Source organism: Pavona decussata, unplaced genomic scaffold, assembly GCF_977016875.1.
Source record: "Pavona decussata unplaced genomic scaffold, jaPavDecu1.1 SCAFFOLD_137, whole genome shotgun sequence".
NCBI classification, from domain to species: Eukaryota; Metazoa; Cnidaria; class Anthozoa; order Scleractinia; family Agariciidae; genus Pavona; species Pavona decussata.
In genome coordinates this window covers 2,636,336-2,660,260 of record NW_028145550.1, presented here as the reverse complement: position 1 = coordinate 2,660,260, position 23,925 = coordinate 2,636,336, and the positions used below count along the sequence as shown (strand labels likewise).

General features: G+C 37.0%; 1 protein-coding gene across 2 annotated transcripts; it reads left to right on the top strand.

Annotated features, from left to right (window-relative positions):
* On the top strand, positions 1-15,755 carry LOC146467323 (C-type lectin domain family 4 member G-like). Of its 2 annotated transcripts, none has more exons than XM_085126097.1 (3): positions 1-80; positions 9,458-9,536; positions 15,112-15,755. In XM_085126097.1, the coding sequence occupies exons 1-3, from the start codon at positions 21-23 to the stop codon at positions 15,522-15,524; spliced, it is 552 nt and encodes a 183-aa protein (XP_084982223.1). In that variant the 5' UTR covers positions 1-20; the 3' UTR covers positions 15,525-15,755. The 2 variants fall into 2 exon arrangements, with proteins under 2 accessions (XP_084982223.1, XP_084982224.1); XM_085126098.1 differs by lacking the exon at positions 1-80 and adding an exon at positions 6,403-6,511.
* Positions 15,756-23,925: the final 8,170 nt, after the last annotated feature.

Sequence of the window (23,925 nt, the reverse complement as noted above, 5' to 3'; positions counted from 1 at the left end):
CAAAACTTTAAATTTCTAATATGCGGAATTTGAGACAACTTTCAGCCTTGCCTCTGGGATGTGATGTCGCCGGATATAATGTGAGTAGCGATTGGAGAGAATTAAGAGCATTTTTTTTTATATCTAGTATTCAGTCGTGTTATCCGGTTGTGATTGAATGAGTCAAGCAGTCAGTAACAATGTTGCACTATTCTTCAGTATTTTCGACAAACACACAGAAAAACAAAAGCTTCGTTGGCAAGTGTTTTTATACAGATGGGCATAGAGAAGAATTTTTGTTTCTACTTTCTGGTTATAAATGTATACAGAGGTAAAACAATAACGGACGCGTTTCACCCATGTGGCGAGTTGAGAAACGGCTGATGTTTACAGTTTACGTCGGTGCGCGATTTTTTCAGTTTTTTATTGCAGTGGACTTTATTCGTAATATTTAAGGCAAATTCTGTTTTAGGTCACGTAAAAAGGGAGCATTTACACTTTCTAGCTTAAAAATAACGGTAGTTTGGAAATGTAGCAAGATATGAGAGACAGGGTATTAATTTCATTGATTTCAAGTTGTTTCCCTGGGAACGGCTCTTTCATCTCACTTGAACGGCTCAATATAAACTCGAAAATTTCACCTGAAACGAATCATTTGATGACTTAATGCTAATATGGGGAGCTCTCAAGTTTAAAGCTTGTTATTTACGTGTATTAAAGCATGAAATGAAACCAGAGACCTTGGCTTTTATCTAAAAGCTTCCGTGAACTGTATTGACACGTGCAAAGTTACAGGAGGAACATGAAGCGCTGAAATGGCGAATTGTGTCAAAGTGCATTCCACACATCTCGACCTCGCGCGCTCGCTTTCCACGGGCCAAACTAAATATTTTAACATGATAAATAAGAAAAATTACCCGTTCAAAACAGGTATTTCATTACCAGTATATTCGTATACCCCCGATGATATGGTCATCTGAAATATGGCTAAAATCACTCTATCTAAGAAATAGCAAACATTGTATTCTTTACGTTGCTAACTTCGAATGAAAGAATGTTCAGGTCGAGATAAAATATAGTTTGGAAGCAAGCAAAAGGGATGTAAAAACGATTGTGAAAGTGTCAACTCGAGAAAACGTTGCGTTGTCTTGAACGAGAGTTTTAAAAATGTACTAATTTGCATAATTTCAATCGAGCCATCGGGCACGTTGAGGCCGATTTCGAACTTTCATAATTTTTGCCGAAAAAAAAATTCGCTGGAACTTTTGAATATTATTTTTGAAAATAGTTCACCAAAACGATCTTTTGGGGCAAATAAAAAAAAAATTGAATTTTCGCTTCTGTCGCCGGATTCTCGAAAGTTACTGACAACGGCTCTTAAAGGTTTTAACTTTTATTTCAGTTCGTTTTCTACTCTTCCAATGTGATTGAACACTAGTAACTGTTAACTCGGGATCTTCTTCGAGAAGCCTGGCATAGTATGAATCTAGGCTAAACACGTCAGTAGGGGTGAAGAAAAATATTAATTGCTGTATCCAGAGTACAGACGAATCCTATCTCCTTTTTGTTGTTGCTCGCAGGCTACAATTCTTGTATAGTCTCGAATTATAAGTGCAATACATGCAGTATATTTATTGTTATCGTTGGTCAAACAATCGCTTTTCTAACTGAAGGTAATCGCTTTGGGATCGCGCAAGTAATCATACATGAGTTGCCTGGCTAACAAATAAATGCATAAGCAAAGTTTAGGGTTAATGATCAATAATGAAGCATTACTGTTTCCAGTCGAAAGACTAGATGTCCGGGCGCCACTCCACAAACCCTGAACACCATTTCGGTCCTTTTGGATTTGACATATACAGCCAAGCAAAATGTTAAAGGAAGGGAGGGGAGGAGAGGGTAGGAAAGAGGGGGGAGCAAGGGGTCTTCTTTGCGGTGTTCTGCCTTCCGGTCATTTCAGTTCTTACGGTGTTTTAGTAATTTGGATTTCTGACATTTCAATATCAATCGGGCATTTTTTTCTTTTTAAATTTTGGCTTGTTATTGACCCAAAAATAATAACAATAATAAAAGCCAAAGGCACAATTTCTAAAATTTCCAGCATTTGTCTGGCAAAATATAGGTTAAGAAAGATGAATTTCAGTTAGCACGTAAATTTTTACAATCGTGCCGATTTTGTCACTTGTGGACACAACTGATTAAACAAACCGTTTACCTTTTGATACTGTTAATAAATCAGCTTTCAAAACAAATGAGCCAAATGCATAAACAATTCGTGCCATATTATGGGCGATCGAAAGAAAAATCTCAAGATTAAAACTCTTGTAATCAATCCTAGTTTTAAAATGAACTTATTGGATTTATCCCACGCGGCCGTTTTATCGGGTAATATACTTTGTTTGAAGGGTGAAGCAAACTTACATGATCTGCTATGCTACTTCACTTGGACTAAGAAGGAAATTGCTTCGCTGGAAATTATAAATTTCGATTTCCTTTCCTTCACAAAAACCTTAAAATGATTTTTAAGTATTTCATTAATTTGCAACATAACTTGCAAACCAAGACTTTCTTTGGTCACTAAAACTTGTCCAATTTATTTCGAATTGATTTTAGTTTCAACTCCCCCACTTTTTTTCCATGCAACAAATTCATTTACACATGTGTACAGTCAATTTTTCCGACTGAATCTTCCATGCCTTCTCTAGTGTTTACCATTAGTCTAAAGAGTGATACTCAGTATTCATTATTCATAACTTCTTAAAATTCTTAAAAATTCTAATTTCTATTTTGAGAATTGTTTTAGCTTCTGAATCTTTCAAAAATTTCTAACTCTGTATTCACAATAAATATTTATATGTATAAGGAGATTATTTTGACAAAAAAATGGTCTCTTGAGATTTGTTGTACTTTATCGAGCCCAAGCATTTTTGACAATAGCCTCAGGTTGTAAGGACAGTCTCTATTCAGAAACAAAACTTGGTAAGTTGAACAAACTCGATAATTAGAAAAGTTTTGCCTTCATGTTGTTTCTTGAACCGTTCCGCTTGGACGCTACAATTTCTCCGAGTGAATTTATATCGTGCGAATGCCTTTCCATTTTTTGATTTTCAGTGGCAATTAAATAACATAAGCAAACCAAAAAATAAAAGGAAAGCAAACGATGAAATAACGAGTTGTTTGTGCTCTATCCTTCTAGCGCACTTGGACTATTCGCAATATTATATTACCAAAACTGCAGCGTAAAACATTTCATGGAAAGTTCGTCTCTTACGAAGCGTGATAAAACTGAGGGATCACGCTATTACTTTGAAACGGACCTGTCCCTTTCTAATTTAGTGGATGATATAAAAGACGTCATGCACTTTTTTTCCAAAATTAAATCACTAGTTTTAACCTAAAGTACTTTGTCATTACTTAGCGTCCATAGCACCGGCAACTGTTTAGGTGATGTCCTTGGTGTTTCGTCGCCATGACAAAAACGATTAATTTGAAAAAAAGGAGGAGAGCATGACAAAATTTCTGATCACTGAAAGATTGAAAACCAGGCTCTTATCGCACGTCATTTTCTATAACTCTATCACATATTATAGCTATCGAAATAAAAAAAAAATACACTGTCAAATTAAAATTAAGAACTACCATGATATAGTCATGCAAGACGTGAAGCAATATCATGTACGAAATTGTTATTTCACGAACGATTATTTTGAAAATTTTCGTTAACTGGTAACAGGACCAAACCGCGACTAAAAAAAAAAGATCTATTTCTTATAAAAGTTAAAGTACAATCTAGAAAGCTAAAGGTGAATTATAAGAAACAGAATGTGATTCAAAAGGAACGTAATTTAAGGAGAAAACGATTTTTTTACTAACTGTTATTATAATGATACCAATATAAGCAGTTTCCGCTCGAGAGCAGACTCATTTCCAGTCCTTACGTTTTTATTATTGACAAAAAAAAAAAAAAAAACGAGAAAAGCTAGCGAGCTATCTCGTTGTGATTTTAGCAAGCTCTTCTAGAGACTGATCGAGAACGATGTTTATTCAGACAAGAAGATAGACGGAATACAAAGCAATTACTCTAAGAAGCATTAGAGCCGCCAGGAAAAACATTTAGTATCTTAACAGCTCCAGAGTTCTTGCAAGGAACAAGGGCACAGGATGCGTTTGTCAAAACACCGAGGGAAGATCGTGAAATTGCTTGCGTAGTAAACAAAGAAACACTCACCCGAGAAATCGTTGAAAAGCTTTTCCAGTCTGTTCAGCTCGGCCTGGCTGACACAAAAAATCCTTCGCAGCTTCAAAATACTGTTTGCTTTTAGCTTATCCTTTTGAGGCCAGAAATTTGTGGAACAGTTTTGCCAGAGTGGTTGGCGCACCAGTAACCGGGTACTCAATTTTTAATTTGATGCAAAACGCTCTCGATTTCAAAGTTGAACAAGGCTGCCGCTTTCATTCATGCCGGTCCGCGGGGAAAATCTGAAAATGATACAAGTTTCTTTTTTTTTTTTTTGACAAATAAAGATCGCCTCCAGTTCTTCTGCTACAAACCTGTGTTTTGTTATCAATGTGTTGAATAAGTGCTATGAGTGTGTGGAATAATAAAACAATTATCATAACATAAAATAATATAATATTTTATTCAGGAAATCAACGAAAAAATAAAATAAAGACACTTCCTGAAAGTTGAAATAGTGATGTTAGCCCTATGTAAAACAATTTCCCCAAATAAACATTCTAAAATCTAAATATAAATGAGCGCCTTTATTTATGATCATGAAAAGTAAATTAATTTATAGGATGAGAAAAACCTGTCCGAATAAAGGAAATTTCATGTCTCAAGCCCATGGAATGCGATGGACTTGAAAATGTTTCGAATCTTGTAAATACATGAAGCGAAAAAAACATTAAAGCTGGAATCGACTTTTGCTGTTTTGTACCGCTAACCTTTACGAGCTCCTACCCCACTCTTCATGTCCACTATACGTTTTACATTAAAGCGAACAACTACAAATCAGTTCGTCAACTCTACAATTGGTTTCTCATTAATTGAACAGGATCGTCTATGTGAGTTGTTTGAGAACGATTACAGGATTCAGAAGAAAGGCAGAGGGCCAAATCGCATAGTGTTGTATAGTTTTCAAGTAATTCTTGTTACACATCCTGTTCATGCTATCGTTGGTCAAGCAATCCTTTTTTTTATGTGAAGATGATCGCTTTGGACTTGCGCGAGTGACCATACATGAGTTGTCTGGCTAGCACAAATAGGCAAAGTTCAGGGTTATTGTTCAATAATGAAGCATTCCTGTTTCCAGTCGAAATTTTAGTTGTTTGTGCGCCACTCCACAAACCGTGAACACCATTTCGGTCCTATTGGATTGTTCGTCAACAAGGACTAAATATTAAGGAAGGGAGGGGAGAGGAAGGGAGATGAGAGGGAAATGCGTCTTTGCTGTGTTCTGCCTTCCGGTCATTTCAGTTCTTCCGGTGTTTCGGTTATTTGGATCTCATGGTGCCACATGAAACCTAGCATTTCGAAATTCGGGTTAGGTATTTCGTCAATTTTTTACTCGTTTTGGACTCAGAAAGAGAGTCAAAAGCCAGTGTTTAAAGACTGTTCAGTATTTTTCTGGCAAAATATAGGTTGACAAAAGAGGAGTTTTTGCCCATACATTTTTACTATCGTGCCGATATTATCACTTGTGGACACAACTGATTAAGCAAACCGTTTACCTTTAGAGACTGTTAATAAATCAGCTTTCAAAACATATTTGTCAAACGCATAAACAATTCTTCCCATATTCTGGGAGAAAGAAAACTCTTAAGCTAAGCTGTGATCAATCGTCGTTTTAAAATGAACTTATTCGAATAATTTTTAATTAAATCAAGTGATTCCACGCGACTGTTTTAATAGCTAAAAACTTTGTTTGGAGGATACCCAAACTTATTTGATCCACTATGTTACTTAGCGTCGCTTTGAAGAAGCAAAGCGGTCAGCAAAGGCTTAATTTTGGATTTCCTGATTTTCAAAAGCATTTTGAAATAAAATTGAAATGATTCATTTGTAAAATGTAATGTTTAAATGCCAGCAAGACCATTCGATCAAAGTACTTGATTTCAGTCTCCGCAGAACGTGTCATTAATTAAAGACGCCAGTATTGAATTTATTAGAAAATAATAAAACCCCGCAATCCTAAATTCATTATTTTATGGTTCATTGTTACTTACTCTACATGATTTCAATTACATTCACTTGTTACCTAGTTAAACCGGATAAGCTTTGAAGTTCGAGTTATCTTTTTATTATTAGAATAAATTCTTCATTATTACTTTAATGTTCACTGTGACAATTGTATGAATTATTCACACTAAGGCCTTTCTGTTTGAACAGCTGCCTTAATCTGCCAAAGATCGCTAATTTGGTATTCAAAGTAAAGACGAATGTTAAACATAGACAGATTCAGAATAAAGTTTTTATTCCCGACTGGAACCTCCAGCAGCTAGGTCTATCACTCTCAGGAAACCGCACTTGGTAAGTTGAGAAATTAGAAGTTTTAAAATGCAAGACGTGTTTCCTTATTGCTGTGTACAAGTCTGGATTCAGAAAAGCTAACCTACCAAAAATTATTCCAGAATATTTTTCAGTGTCAATGGGGTAAGAAAAGCAGAACAAAATTCACCTCTGTCTTTTTTAATTACGGAATAGTTAATGCTCCTGTATGTAGTGTCCTGAGCGGATCAAACTAAACAAATTCGCCTGAAAGGCTTAAAAAGGTATAAGAAACAGCAGCGGTAGTAATACATTGTTTAAAAAAAATCATCTTTTTGTCCTTGGTAGCTGCCTCTGAAAAATAAAATTAAATAAAAATGAAACGGTATGCACTTCGCAAAACATCACTGACCAATATCTGAATGGTTTGAGACGCTACGATTTCATTGCCTTTCTTGAAAGTAAGGACTGCAGTATCACATGAAAGTGCCAAAGAAAAAGTTTACTGCTTTACAGCTCTAGCATAGTACAAGCTAGTATGTTGTAAGCATTGTATATTCCTAGTCTAAATTTTACCCTCTGTCCGTTTTTTACGCCCGGTCGGTAGTCTACGTTTTACATTGACCGATTAAGTAATAAATTGTAGAAAATAATAAAGGTTCTGACGCTAAAATCCGAACTGTTGGCTGTTGTATTCTCATAAGAACTCGAAAATTTCGCAGAAATTCCATGGCCTGAATAATGATTTGAGATGTCCGCCAGCTCGTTGCCTGGATAAAACAAATTGCACTCGAAACACAATTTCTTAGCCGTTATTTCTCGGATTTCCGCTGTCGAAACTGTTGAGTATTCCTTAGTAGTTGTTCTTTCGATTTACCATTCAGAAAAGGTGTGTTTTCCTTTCGGAAAACACGAAAATCGGCTACTAAAAATTTAGCCGTACGGGGTCTTTGCGGTGTTCTGTCTCCCTGTCATTTCAGTTCTAACTTACGGTGTTTCGGTTATTTGGACCTTATGATGGCAAATGAAACCTAGCATTTCGAAATTCGGATTAGGTATTTTGTCAATTTCCGAATCGTTTTGGACCCGAAAAAGAGTCAAAAGCCAGTGTTTAAAGACTATTCAGTATTTTTTCAGGCAAATATAGGTTAACAAAAGATGAGTTTTTGCACGTAAATTTTACTATCGTGATGATTTTGTCACTTGTGGACAAAACTGATTTAGCAAACCGTTTACCTTTTGAGACTGTTAATAAATCAGCGTTCAAAAGAAATGAACCAAACGCATAAACAATTTCTTGCCATATTCTTGAAAAAAGAAAACTCACATGCTAAGAAGTAAGCATTCCTCGGCTAGTTTTAAATTGGACTGATTCGAATACTTTAAATTAACTCAAGTGATTCCACGCAACCGCTTTAATGGGCAGTAATAATGGTTTGCCCAAAGGATACTGAAGCTTATTTGATCTTCTATGTTATTTCGGGTTGACTAAAAAGCAAATTGGTCTGCTTAGGTTTTAAGTCCTGGTTTCTTTCCCATCACTTAAACTAGTTCTATTTGCCAATACTGAGTTACAAGATCTTGATGATGAGTTCCGTTCTTTTCGTGTACAGAAAAAGGGAGTTTGAGTTGATTTTAGTGCTAACTCCACCACTCTTTTAAAATATGACCAATTCATTTCCACAAGTGTGCAGTCAACCTTTCCGACTATCTTCACTAGCGCTTACCGTGAATCATCTTTAAAAGAGTGATACTCAGTATTCATTGTTCATAATTTCTAACAATTTTTGCAGAATTTTGTCATCTGCTTTAATTTGCCAAGCACCGCCGGTTGCGTGTTGATAATAAATATGTATATTGAATAAGGAAAATTTTCCAAAATAATTGGTCTCTTCAGACATGTTGTACTAATTATCGACGCCAAACCTTCTTTACAAACACCTCCGGTAGATAGGACCGTCTCTTTCAGAAAACAAAGCTTGGTAAGTTGAACGATTGAGAAGTTTCACTTTTTATGTTACGACTGAAACATATGGCGTAAGATTACCGGAAATGTTTGGTGTTGTTCTGGGTTTAAATCTACAGTTTCTGAGTCAGAGAAGGAGCTCTTCAGTTGCCGAAAGGTTAAAACTCGATAATTCGAAAAGTTTTGCTTTCATATTGTTTCTTGAACCGTTCACATCAATGCTATAATTTCTCCAAGCGAATTTTTATCCTGCTAATTCCTTTCCACGTTTTGATTTTCAGGGGAAATTAACAAAAGAAAGAGGAAAGAAAACGATGAAATGACGAGTTGTATGCGTCTTAGTTATCCAGCGCACTTGGACCATTTGCAATTTTACCCAAACAATTTGTGTTTTAGAGCCAATGCCCCCAGAAATAAACTTATCTATTAAATTACATTAATTTAGTTCCACCTTGGTCTGGAGAAAGGCATGAATTGAAGTAAGACTCAAATCCATAATTCGCAGGTTAAAATAAGGCAGTTATGGTCGGACTGACCATTGTAATATTTGGAGTGCGAAATCCAAACCATAATAAATTGTGACAAAAATGACACATTTCACGCAAAGTTTGTTTCTTACGGAGAGTGAAGGGGGATTTATATCACACATAAAATAAAATTTTTGCTAATAAAATAATATGATTATTTCATGCATTTCGAGAAAAGGAGTTATTTTTTCAACAAGCTAAGTATATCAATAATTCAGATTTGCCAGAAGGGCAACTACTAAAAGCACTACTTCATTTAAAGTCCTAAGTTTTTTTTCTACATTGCCAGCTTTTAAAGTAAATTAGCCATTCGCAAAAAAAACACATTCTTCCCATTTGCATTTTTTGTTCATCAATGCCAAATTATCTTCACATGCATGTACATAATGTCCAACGTGAGTTCAAATACTGACAACTTTTTACAATTTTTAGCGTCATGTAATCACAAATTTCTTAACTTTGGCCATTGAATACTTTCTTCATTTTTCTTTACAGAATCAGGCAGGGATGGCTATCAAAGGAGCAGTGTTCATTTTTGGCGTTATTTTTGTGTCTCTGATGATGGAAGCAGAGGGTTCGTAAAGGGTCGCGTGGTGGTTAACGTTATATAACAGAATATCACTCTTATGTCGTTCATTTCCGTGTGGTTTTTAATTTCAGTACTAGCAGGTTTTTTTTCCGTTTTCACCAGTTAAATCGTATCATTCATGTGAAATATTTCGAAAAATATAAAAGGCTAATGTTGTAAGATTGTCGTGAGTGCTAAACACAGCCAGCAAATGTTGAGGGCTGTCGGGTTAAGCTATTGTGGAAAGGAACCTTTTTTTTTTTATACCATTTCAAATAGAGTTCCCTGATACCTTTTTGATTCTTTTAATGTGAGAAACCATGACATTCACTACTACAAAACTAAAAATAATGATGACCTTATTTTGGACAAAGTTAACTTAGAATGCACCACGCGCGCTTTTTTCTGCAAAGGAGCAAAATTTTTTAATAATGCTTAGAATTAATAACTGTTTGAAACTTCCTTTTATTGTTGCTCTCTTAGAATATTTGTGATCTCCTTTTATTTTATTTTTTCTTCTCAAAACTAATGCAGCAAATCTATATAAATATGTTTGAAATATTATTATTATTATTATTATTTTTATTATTATTATTATTATTATTATTATTATTATTATTATTATTATTATTATTATTATTATTAATAGCGTGACACCGAAGCCTCGGTTTTTATTGCTCGTTTTTACATCTATTTGCAATGGTGTATCTTTATTGGTGAGAATAATAATCATTGTAATCGGTATTTAAGAGCCGTCCTCTGTAAATATCGACTATCGTCGTTCGGACGAGAAAAAATGAAATCCCTCAAACTTTCTCAGAAGAATGGTCTATATAAGTGATTCACATAAATATAACTTTCAGCTCAGTTCGATTCGTATTTTAGCTGTAGTGCGACCATGTTGGTTTTACCGCTCTGAGGGGGCTTTCAGCGGCCATTTTAGGTCACACTTTTAAGAATTTGCCTTACAAAGAAAGCGTTACAAATCCGAACAAAATCTCATTATTCGAGACAAGCAAATGTTTGTTTTTGTGTTGAGAAGCTTTTTTGGGAATTTGATCGAAATCTGATTTTTTTACAAAATTTTTAATTTCTTCCCTATTGAACTACCCTTCAAGTGCCAAAAAAATGGCCGAGTTTAAAGGAAAATATCGCTAAAGATACATTAGTTGGCATCCTAAAACAGCATCCCGGTTAAAGAGCAATGTCTCGTCTGTAAGAATATGCAATAAAATTTTTGGGCAGTTAAAAAGAGAAAATTATAGAAGAAGAAGTTTTAACTGTACTTTGGTCAACAAACACCGCTTTCGTAATTAGCATAACAACATGAAAATAACGATTTACTAACAAAATAATGATAAATTCCACTTACCTCGTGAATTATCGAGAACTGGATATTTCAAAATATATCAAATTATAGTTTCAGTCGGATACAGCCGCATTTTCGATGATTTGTTGTGCGAAATCACTGTAATACACCGCAGCCGTTAAACTGAATTGAATTCTTCAAAGTCCGTCAGGACAACCATCGGCCGAAAAAATTGCCTTCCGCCCCATAAGCTGCCGTGTGCAAGGTGTAAAATATTTCTTTGTTATCCTTAATGACTAAAAATTCTTTCAGCAACCATTTAAATCCTGCTTTGAACTGGAGATTCTCGTCAAGAAATCGTTTATGTTCCGTTGACCTTCCGCCGCGATTAAACAATGAGATTGCGTTACAGAAACGCGCACACACATCCAGACGGGTTGGGGTGGGGGTGGGGAGGAAACAAAAATGGAACAGCTCCTAAATTAAAAAAAGGAGGGTCATTTAAGATTACTTTCAAATCTATTTTATGCATTTTGGGTATTATTAAAAATAGGAAACTGCTGTCCCAGAATAATGTGGAATATGATAAGCAACTACCCCAAGCTCAATTACAGCTTTATATTTGTAATATTAGGTAAGAGTGAGAAAGTACCGGCACGTAAAATTAATATGAGGGTTTGTATGGGAATACATGGAAATTAACGGTTTACATAGAATTCCAATAAAAAGCTACACTCTGTTTTTCTTTATAAGAACCTTTTTTATAAGAACGTCGAGGCTGAGATTAACCAAAATTTTAAGAATGATTAAGAACATTCCTCAGGTTGAGAGTCGATTAAGAACGTTTTTTGTATTTTGCTAATCTGTATATAAATCAAGGTAACAAATGTAAATTAACCAAAATACTTAAGGGCATGTTTTGTATAACTTTAACAATGGTGACACACATCTCGGTTTGTCATAATCGCTTTGATAGGTTTCTTGGTCACGTCCACTTTGATTTACTGAAATACATGTAGTGTATGCCATGTAATTTAAGAACATCTTAAGAACGTTTTCAGCCTCAAATCACAAAAAAATATAACAACGTTCAGCCTCAGCTCCAAAATTAGACGTTCTTGTAAAAAAAGCAGAGTGTACTTACTTACTAAATCTTAACATCGTTGGAAATGTCATCAAATGTTACGAAGGGCAACCGACTGACAAATAGGGCACAACAGCTATAGTAAGTAAATTTATTGAGGGTAGCAAAGGGTTTTTTTTGCGACGCGTGATGGCCCATAAATAAGCAGCGTGACGGGTAATGGAAACCGTGCGTGATGCGGGACTGACATCACAACGAGATGCGTGATTTTCTATTTTACGAGCGCGTGACGCGTGATGTACCAATTAGATTTCCAAGATAAGGGGACGTTCTTTGACCTAAAAGTCACGATAGACAAGAAGGGAATAAGACAATATAACGTAGGGTTAACCTTTCAGGGTACATCCAGCATTTTTACCTACAAGTAAGTCGTCTTTATACATGTATCTCTAATAAAATCAATTAACACCCAATCAATCTAAGAGGATGTTGCATGCAATACAATTTTCAATAATGCGTCTTCGAAGAGTTTGGAATCTTACATTATTAGCTTAGTGCACTTACTTACGTCATGCGTAATTGCTTTAAAAAGGTTTTCTGTGATGCGTGATTCAATTTAACATTAAACATGATGCGCGATTGATAATCCCCCTCCCCCCTCTGCCACGGGTGTCAGTAAAACGTCGGGGTCGGGGCCGGGGCCGGGGTCTAGGTCTCTTTTTTTTCTTCTTTTTTTTTTATTATTCCTTTTTTTTTTCTTTTTTTTTTATTGTCAACATCACAGGTCATTTGTGGGTCAAATAAGGATTAAAGCCAATATAAAAAAGTTAAGTCTCTAAAGCTTACTAGCTTAGGAAAGGTCATCGGTGACAACACTCGATGCAAATAAATCCGATGTCAAATAACTTTCATAAAACATTGCTGCTGAAAAATTCATGAATTGGAAACTTTTGGCATTAGGAAAAGGATTTTAAGAAAAAAAAATGGAGGGATGTAACTGTGCCAGAGAGCGTCCAGTCGTGTTTTGAACTTTTCATACATTTTCCTGTATTTTTCCCCCCGAACTATTTTTAGAAGCAGTTCACGGCTGGTTCGCTTTACAGACAAATGCATGGAAAGTTCATAGTAAGTTCATGCACATTCTAGTTCAAAAATTTGTTAGTTCAAGGAAATATATTGTCTCGTACCTTGTATTTCGTTTGCCTCATTTCGTTTCTTAGAAGAATAAAAGGTAGTCAATTCACGGTACCAATGTCCGCCAGAATACGGAACTGCATCGAGTGTTGTCACCGATGACCTTTCCTAAGCTAGTAAGCTTTAGAGACTTAACTTTTTTATATTGGCTTTAATCCTTATTTGACCCACAAATGACCTGCTCTTTTGTTTTTACTTTAGATAATGGAATGAGCCTGAGGCTCATGCAGTTATTGTCCTGATGAAACGCAGCTGCATGTTTGCACAAGATTGCTAAGCAGCTGCATGTATGGTGCTTTCTGCGATCTTGGGATATTTGCAATATCTAAATAACAATATTCGCACAAAGGTTATGTGAGTCATAAACAATGAGTGTTAGCTGGCAGTTTTTGAGGATATTGTTTGGGTTGAAATGTAGGCAGTCGTGTCGCTAAAACAACGTTCCAAAACACAAACAGGCAAGTGTAATACCCACAAAAAAAACAAGTAAGTAGCTTTTTATTGGAATTCTATGTAAGCCGTTAATTTGCATGTATTCCCATACAAACCCTCATATTAATTTTACGTGCCGGTGAATATAACTTTCTCACTGTTACCTAATATTACAAATATAAAGCTGTCAGTGAGCTTGGAATAGTTATGAACTTGTATGAACCCTAAACAGAAGAGCAACGATCAACTGATGCTGTAAATTAGTGTTTTACTTGCCAGTCCCCCCCCCCCCCCCCCCTCTCCCACGCCCCAACCAAAAAAATACAGCACAAGGGCTTATCATATTCCACATTATTCTGGGACAGCAGTTTCCTATTTAATACCCGAAATGCATAAAATAGCTTTGACAGTAATCTTAAATGACCCTCTTTTTTTAATTTAGGAGCTGTTCCATTTTCGTTTCCTCCCCACCCCCACCCCAACCCGTCTGGATGTGTGTGCGCGTTTCTGTAACGCAATCTCATTGTTTAATCACGGCGGAAGGTCAACGGAACATAAACGATTTCTTGACGAGAATCTCCAGTTCAAAGCAGGATTTAAATGGTTGCTGAAAGAATTTTTAGTCATTAAGGATAACAAAGAAATATTTTACACCTTGCACACGGCAGCTTATGGGGCGGAAGGCAATTTTTTCGGCCGATGGTTGTCCTGACGGACTTTGAAGAATTCAATTCAGTTTAACGGCTGCGGTGTATTACAGTGATTTCGCACAACAAATCATCGAAAATGCGGCTGTATCCGACTGAAACTATAATTTGATATATTTTGAAATATCCAGTTCTCGATAATTCACGAGGTAAGTGGAATTTATCATTATTTTGTTAGTAAATCGTTATTTCCATGTTGTTATGCTAATTACGAAAGCGGTGTTTGTTGACCAAAGTACAGTTAAAACTTCTTCTTCTATAATTTTCTCTTTTTAACTGCCCAAAAATTTTATTGCATATTCTTACAGACGAGACATTGCTCTTTAACCGGGATGCTGTTTTAGGATGCCAACTAATGTATCTTTAGCGATATTTTCCTTTAAACTCGGCCATTTTTTTGGCACTTGAAGGGTAGTTCAATAGGGAAGAAATTAAAAATTTTGTAAAAAAATCAGATTTCGATCAAATTCCCAAAAAAGCTTCTCAACACAAAAACAAACATTTGCTTGTCTCGAATAATGAGATTTTGTTCGGATTTGTAACGCTTTCTTTGTAAGGCAAATTCTTAAAAGTGTGACCTAAAATGGCCGCTGAAAGCCCCCTCAGAGCGGTAAAACCAACATGGTCGCACTACAGCTAAAATACGAATCGAACTGAGCTGAAAGTTATATTTATGTGAATCACTTATATAGACCATTCTTCTGAGAAAGTTTGAGGGATTTCATTTTTTCTCGTCCGAACGACGATAGTCGATATTTACAGAGGACGGCTCTTAATAACCTAGTTCTTCTCGTGAGCGTGATATCAATTTTTAGCTTATGGCTTCCTTTCTCTCTCTACCTTCTCTTTATTCAGGTTGTTGTCGACCTAAATGGGTTTCAAGTGAAGCCGCTTGTTACTACGTTGACAATACCCGATTTCGAAAAATGAGCGATGCTCGGAACAAATGTAAGCAAATGGAAGGAGACATCGCCATCATCAGATCTGCCCATGAAAACCAGTTTATTTTCGACCTGGTAAAGAAGACAGCTGGATTACCAGGCTGGGGTGCATGGATTGGCCTCCAGCGAACGGCTGACGGGGGCTTCAAATGGGTTGACGGCACCCCATTAGATTATGACGCATGGAATTCTGGAGAACCCAACGACAATGGAGGGCGCGAGGATTGTGTTGCCATGTACTGGAATGTAGGGGGAAAGTGGAATGATGCCCCTTGTGACTGGGAAGTCACCCCCGGTGTTGTTTGTAAGATGGAAATGCCACGTTGAGGTGACCAGTTCATTGCTAACCAGAAAGCTGCAAACCTGACTGGCATATATAGGACTATAGAAAGCTAAAAGTAGCGTGACCATGTTAAAGTAGTCTATTCGTTTCTACCGCTGTACCAGTCAATAAAAGCACGACATATTTAAGAGCGTTGCATGCGCTCTTTACATAGCCAAGTTATGTTAATTACTTGCTTAAGGTGAATGAAAAATAAAAGTGGTGTTGGCAACTTACGTGGTCAAAAAATTTCTATGCACGTTCAATTGGGAAACGTCATTGTCTGTGCAACGTTAAGTTTTAATTTGTATCCGAAATGAACCATAAGCTTGAATTATTAAGATTTAAGAAAATATATACAAAATGGGGTGTTATGCCAAAAAAACAAACTGTGCAGTACGTATAGAACGCGCGTAGCCGGCTGTCATGGTAGACTGATACCAGTGATAATATAAACAAAGCAAAGTGCTTGAAAATGGCCTTGATTCAGTTTATTAATTATTAATTTGTGATCATTTTTCCTTTCGCTGAAACGCGGACAGGGTTACTTGTTCCCTGTTTAAAAAAATTACCACATTCTGTTAACAGTCCTTACGTTTTTTTTTTGTGCATACATTTTGAATGAAACCGCCAAAAACATCCCAAACATTATAAATTCTGACAAACCGACCATCCTCTTATACAGGGTGAGTTGAGGTGTTAAAATTTTAGAAATAATTTAGCGTTCCTTGGCCTTTTAAGTCTACGTTCAGGCTACGTTTAAAGCGACCTATGTCTACAATTATTAAAAATGGATCATTTTTTAACGACAATTCCGGGAATTTGATTTGCTTTTAGCGGCCATGCCCGAAAAATAACGACCATTAAACTGTCTTTTGCTTGTTCTGGAAAAGCGAAATCAGCAAGATCTGGCAATATGTCTTGAGTTTTTTTTTTTTTTTTAATGAAACAATTATTCCGCTCGCGTTTGCTAGATATGATATGATTATAGCGAACTCGGCGCTCGCTCTACGCCCCTCATTAGCTATCATCTCATATCCAACGCGCGCTCGTCGAATAATTGTTAAACATATACGTCCATCTAGATTATTCGTTTCACATTTAAGTAAACAGGCAGCAAAATCAGCTCATCAACTCTCCCATTGGTTTTTTGGCGAAGTGCATACGCGATGATCCCTCGAACGGGACCGCCGGCCTACTGTAACATTTAACAAATCATTTGTTTGAGAACGATTACAAGAGTCGGAGGAAAGACAGAGTGCAAATCGCACCCTTTTGTATATTTTCGAGTTATTCGTGCTGGACATCTAGTTCATTTATTGTCATGGTTAGTCAAGGAATCGTTTTTCTAACTAAAGATGATCGTTTTTGGCGCAAGTAATCATACATGGGTTGTCTGGCTACCATAAATGAGCAACTAGTTCAGCATTTCTGTTTTCGATCGAGATATTAGTTGTTTGTGTGCCACTCCTCAAACTCTGGACACCATTTCGGTTATTTTGGATTGTTCATTAACTTACTATTAAAGGAGGGGAGGGGAGAAGGTGGAAGAGAGAGGAGGGTAACGGGTCTTCGCGATGTTCTGATTTTCGTGCATTTTAGATCTTACGGTGTTTCGGTAATTTGAATTTCATGCTAGTGCGACATGAATCCTGGTATTTTTTAATGTAGATCAGCTATTTTGGCAATGTTTGACTCGTCATTGACCCATAAAGAGAGTAAACAGTAAACGTTCCTTATGTGCATTGATAATTGTTTGAGGTTGCAAAAGCGCTTCTTTACGATGTTTTGGCTGTTTCATAATCATCAACGGTTAAAGGAAGTCCACGAATGACTCCAGTGGCCCTACCTTCCGCTTGGCAATCCGCTGCTCTACCAACAGAGTTAGCCGGACGGTGGACCATGCAAATTCATCAATGCACGTAGAAGAAAAGAAAAGAAAAGAAAAGAGGGAGGAGATTGAGTTCAGTGGAGAACGCTACACAATTTCGTGTTCTCGAGCTACCAGCTGACAGAATGTTTAACGAAAAAGCTACGAAAAAAGTATATAAATGAGAAGATGATTACTGTTTCACGCCAGCAAATTTCAGACGCTGTGTTGTGTTTTAAAATAGGAATGGAGATTCATCCGAGACCAACGAATTGTCGTGTACTCTTTGAATAAGAGCGGTTTTTTTTTAACTTTTTGCCTTCTTTCTACGTTTTTTAGAATTCAATTACACTCAGTTTACCTTTTTATTTTTATTTTTGTTATTATTCTCACCAATTAAGATTAACTAATGCAAAAAGATGTAAAAACGAACGATTCGGTGTCATTATGGTCTTTAAAAAAGGTTCCTTTCCACGATAGCTTAACCTTACAGTCATCTACTTTGTTGGCAGTGTTTTGAACTTGCGATAATAGTGCAGAATTGTTTCATGATACTCATACAAAGCCGGAACGAAACATCTGGTACTGAAATTGAAAACCACGCGGAAATGAAAGACGCAAGGGCAACATTCTGTTATATTAACGTTACCCACAAGTGACCCTTTTACCAACCCTCTGTCTCTATAGCTATCATCAGTGGCACAAAAATAAGGCAAATAGCGAACACCGTTTCTTTGATAGCTGTCCCTAATTTCGCTAAAAAAAATGAAAACAAAACATATCTTCAATTACTAACATGAGGATGATTGTGAATACATGATGATAAAAAATGTGTTCGAAAATCAGGGACGACTGAAAACAGCCGTTCTCATCGAGAACGTTTCGCCATTACAAGCAATGACATAATTAACGTGTTTGTTGTTCAACTCATGCGCGCTGGACATTTTAAAATTACGATAAATTTGGAACGAATGGAAAAAACACAAAGGTTGCAACAGGCTCGTAATTAGCGATGCGCAATTTATGTGAGTTTTAGAAATATGAGCTTAAGTAATATTTAAAGATATCTGTTTCTAGGAATTGACGTAATGTTTAAAACAGAAGCAGCAGTGATTTAAGACGAGGCGCAGCCGAGTGGTTTTAGACGCGATAAAACACGTGCTGCGAGTTTTTTGAACGGCTTCAAAAACATTCCTGGAAAAGCGTGTGTCAAGAGAGTTCATAACAATGATGCTTTTTTGAACGTTGGAAATTAGCGTACGAGAAAAACATTAAACACCGCATACTAATAAGGAGGAGGTTTTACCGGGCCTTAAAACCACTGCACGTGATGTTTTATCGACCATTTGATAGGTCAATGGACTTATCAGTTATTAATGCATTTTTGGGGGTTTGTGGGTCGGTCTCTAGCGAAGGGCCGACGGGAGCTTCGAGCGGTTTGACCGTAAATCACTGGCGTATAGCGCGGAGAATGCCAGAGAACGAAACAATAACGGGGAAAACGAGAATTGCAGTATAATGATGCCACAACTCCCTTCAGCAGGAAAGTGGAATGACATACCCTGCGACTATCCATTCAACCGCGCTACTATTTATTCCGTGTGATATATTTGTGAATGACAAGCAAATGAGTATGGATAATATATTGGAAGTGCGGATAAAAGATTTTAAAAATAGAAGAAACGTCCTCTCAGTTGTTTCTTTTCGTAAGCGGTTAAAGTGCATATGAAGTGAAAAACATTTCAAAGAGAACAAGTATGACATTTTCTTTTCTTTTTTTTTTTTTTTTGAACGTTTTGCCGTTGTTGTTGTCGTTGTTGTTGTTGTTGTTGTTTAAAAACTGATGTCGTCACAAGTCGTACAAAGAAAATCACCTAGTTTATTACCAGTAAGTTTTCAATTGCCTGTAGAAACACATTAAACTAAAAATAAGCATCGGCCGACTAGGAAAAACATAGTGGTTGGGCTGCGAAAAGGGGAGGGGGTTAGCCTCCTCCCTTTTCCCATCTCCGTCACTTTGTCTTTCTCGGGATCAGCCACACCATGTTTTTCTTTTGTTTGTTTTTAAAAGTTGCTACTGACTTTTGAAGGCCCTTTTCGCACAAGTCTGAATAAAAAAGAGTCGATGTCAAAGTTATTCGGTTCTTTGATGACGAGGTGGTCTCGTATAACTCTGAATCTGGATACACTTTCACCGGATAGATTCCTCCCCTTCCTCGAAAAAAAAAAAATAAAACAGACAAAAAACTACAAAACGCCTGTTACCACTCGATTTTCTCATAATCCACCTATTTTCTACGATAAACGAGTTCTTCTTCCTTCACTAGTACTATTCCTAAGAAAAGAACTCTTCCAATTTGTACTCGACATTAGCTACACATTACATATCACAGGTTTCACGTAGATCCTCTTTTCGGAAACATTTTAGTAACTCTTGTCTAGGTTTGGCCGTGAGTTTGTCATGACATTCCAGGGAACGGCTCGGTCCGCGGCAAAAATGGCGCCCGCGATTTGAAATCAACTTTGTTTTCAACGAAGGCCTGTATCTCAATAACTGAATAAACTTATCCGAGAAAGAGTTACTCCGGGATTATCTCACATCATCCTTCTTGGCATATGCTGTGCCAGGTAAGCGTGTGCTTAAGTTTCAAACAAAATTTTAGTTAGGGTCTCGAAGTGCTCTCCTCAAAAGACGGGTCAAATTACATTCAAATTCGAGTACAAGTTTTCCAAACTTTTCATTTACATAATACAGTGCTGCACGTTGACCAGCCGCTGCGAGATAAGCCGTTCACAACGATGTTTGGAAGCTCTGAGAAGCTTCAGTTCAAAACACAGCAAAACACACCGGATAAGCTTTTTCAGACTTTATTGTAATATTTGCGGATTTCCGACGGAATTGTTGTCTAATTTTTGATCGAATTTTAACGTCATACAAACTCTTATATTAGGCTTTGCTGACCTGTGATGAAGTTAGAGTTGCTGAGCTCTTGTGCTTCTGTTGTACGTAGTGTTTGCTGCCACGAGCAGCCAATAAAGTATTATTAGGCTCTGTCTGCCCCCATGAACTGGGATTTTAATGGCAGTTTCGGTTTATAACGGAACATTCTTGGTTTTCCAAAAGTCTTTAAGACATTCGCTGCTGACTTAAGAACCATCAATTTTCAAAGACTAATTTAAAATAATTATTCTAAAATTTTAAGGCGTTTGCTTAATGTACCAGTCATTTGGTCATTTCCGAGTTCCTGTGAACCTCATCAAAGCGAGGCTAAGAGCAATTTTATTATTATGAAAATTAATTTTCATTCATATGCAAACAAATCTAATTTTCATATGAAAAGCTTTGCACTTAGCCTTTCTTACAAAAATGACATCCTAGCCCCTCGACCCCCGGGACATAGCGAGGATGTAACGCGGCCATAGGCTTCAAATCTGTAAATAACGTTATCTGAGATTCTACGATTGGGCTGGCTGTGATGTCTTTTTTTTTTTTAACCTAAGAAAAAACCGACACAAAGTAATTTCCATTCAAATATTGCCAAGCCATTCAGCGTTGGTACTAAATACGTACAAAGAAGCGTTTTTATTTAAGTATTAACCGTGGTTTAATAAAACTACGACTATGACCAATGTATCTATGACTATGTTTCTTCTCTTACCTTGTGTGATCATAAACACCAGTAACGCAGTAAAGGTGACTACCAAAATGAGGCAAGACAAGATGATTTATTTATCTCAGCTCAGTTTTACATGACATAGGTTGAATTTACATAGGCAACTAAAACAGAGTTCAACTAAGGAAAATAAAATTATAACAACAAAATAGAGAGCGAGTTGGCATCATCCAAATAGCAGGGCTAATCTAGTGGATGAAGTCAGAAGCAAAATAAAATTACAGACAGAATTAAGAATATATTTTTACCAAATATTCTAAGAGAACTTGTGTTGGTTATACGCGTAGGCAAGGAATTCCAAAGGCGTGGACCAGCGAATTTTAGGGAGCGTAAGCCATATTGGGTTTTATTAAACGAGGCTTCATAAAGATTTCGAGTGCTCACATAGCCAGAAATTCTTTACAACATGGCTGCCAACTAAGCTGCAAGTATGCGCAAAGGACACATATACGGATAAAATCACATATGTCCAATATACACAAACGGATACGATTCGTCAAAACACTCTCACCAATCGTACCATTGGTAAAAGATTACGATTTGTCAAAGAAGCCTTACGATTCGTACCATTGGAACGAATGGTTAGCTCCCCAGTCGATCAGTACACCATTTATAAACTGCACCTTATAAACACTTGTAAGCCGTGCGAAAACGAATGGTCGATTGGTACCATTGGTACCGTTGCTACAAGTGGAAAAGTAGTCAGTCGATTGGTTAACCATTGGAATCACTCATGTCGAATACGCAAACGGTTACGATTCGTCAAAACACCCTCACCAATCGTACCATTGGTACGATTTGTCAAAGAAGCCTAACAATTCATAACATTAGAACGAATGGTAAGCTCCTCAACCGATCGGTATACCATTTGTAAATTGCATCTCATTAACACGTGTGAGCTGTGCGAAAACGAATGGTCGATTGGTACCATTGGTAACATTGGTACAAATGGAAAAGTAGTCAGTCGATTGGTTAACCATTGAAATCTGCATCTTAAAATAAACGTCATGACTTGGATCTTCCTTGATCTATATGCGAAAGGCCTTGTTCTTTAATGCATTAACCACAGAAAGCGGCCACACTACAGATGAATATATCTCGTTCCTTAATCCACGAACCGAAACAAGCGCGCTACACATGAATGTAACTCGTTCTTTTATCCATGAACCGAAACAAGCGCGCTACACATGAATATACCTTGTTCTTTAATCCATGAACCAAAACAAGCGCACTACACATGATTATACCTCGTTCTTTAATCCATGAGCCCGTTGTCTCACGCGGTTATTTTAGTTAATCGATTAAAGACGAGGTATATTCATGTGTAGCATGCTTGTCTCGGTTCATGGATTAAAGAACGAGTTTCATTCATGTGTAGCGCGCTTGTTTCGGTTCATGGATTAAAGAAAGAGTTATATTCATGTGTAGCGGGCTTGTTTCGGTTCATGGATTAAAGAACGAGTTGTATATATGCGTTGAGCGCGCTTGTTTCGGTTCATGGATTAACCAACGAATTGTATTCATGCGTTAAGCGCGCTTCTTTCAATTCTTGAAATAAGGAACGAGCTATATTCATGTGTAGCGCGCTTGTTTCGGTTCATGGATAAAAAAAACGATATTCATGTGTAGCGCGCTTGTCTCGGTTCAACAATTAAAGAACGAGGAATATTCATGTGTAGCGCATTTGTTTTGGTTCCTGGATTAAAGAGCGAGTTCTCTTCATGTGTAACGTCCTAGTTTTGGTACATGGATTAAAGAACGATGAACATTTATGTGTAGCGCGCTTGTTTAGGCTCTGTGGATTAAAGAACGAGTTGCATTCATGTGTAGCGCTTGTTTCAGTTCATGGATTAAAGAACAAGGTATATTAATGCGTAACACGCTTGTTTCGGTTGTCGCACTCGGTTATTTTAGTTAATCGATGAAAGACGAGGTATATTCATTTGTAGCGCGCCTGTTTTGGTTCATGGATTAAAGAACGAGTTACTTTCATGTGTAGCGCGCATGTTTCGGTTCATGGATTAAGGAACGAGTTATATTCATGTATAGCGCGCTTCTTTTGGTTCATGGATCTAAGAACGAGTTATATTTATGCGTAGTGCACTTGTTTCGGTTCTTGGATTAATAAAGGAGTTATATTCATGTGTAGCGCGCTTGTTTCGGTTTATGGCATTAAAGAATCAGGGTAATTCTCTTATACATCGAGGATTCCGTTCGTCCATTGGTACCAATTGACAATTCGTTTTCTCACAGCTCACAAGTGGTAATGAGATGCATTTCACCAATGGTGTATCAATGGAATGCCAAATCACTCTATTGGTACCAATCGTACCATTGGTACCAATGGACGAACGGAATCCAGCTGTACTCAAACCGAACCGTCCCGAAAATAGTCTAAGTCCCCTTAATAAGATGCAACTCACCAATGGTGTACCAATGGAATGCGAAGTTATTCTATTGGTACCAAGTCTACCATTGGTACCAATGGACGAACGGAATCCAGCTGTACTCAAACCGAACCGTAGCGAAAATAGCCTAAGTCCCCTTAATGATATGCAAATCACTAATGGTGTACCAATGGAATGCCAAGTCATTCTATTGATACCAATCGTACCATTGGTACCAATGGACGAACGGAATCCAGCTGTACTCAAACCGAACCATAGTGAAAATAGTCTAAGTCCCCTTAACGAGATGCAATTCCCCAATGGTGTACCAATGGAATGCCAAGTCATTTTATTGGTACCAATCGTACCGTTGGTACCAATGAACGAACGGAATCCCCCTTAACTTTAACCGAGCCGTAGCAAAAATAGTCTAAGTCCCCTTAATGAGATGCAATTCACCAATGGTGTACCAATG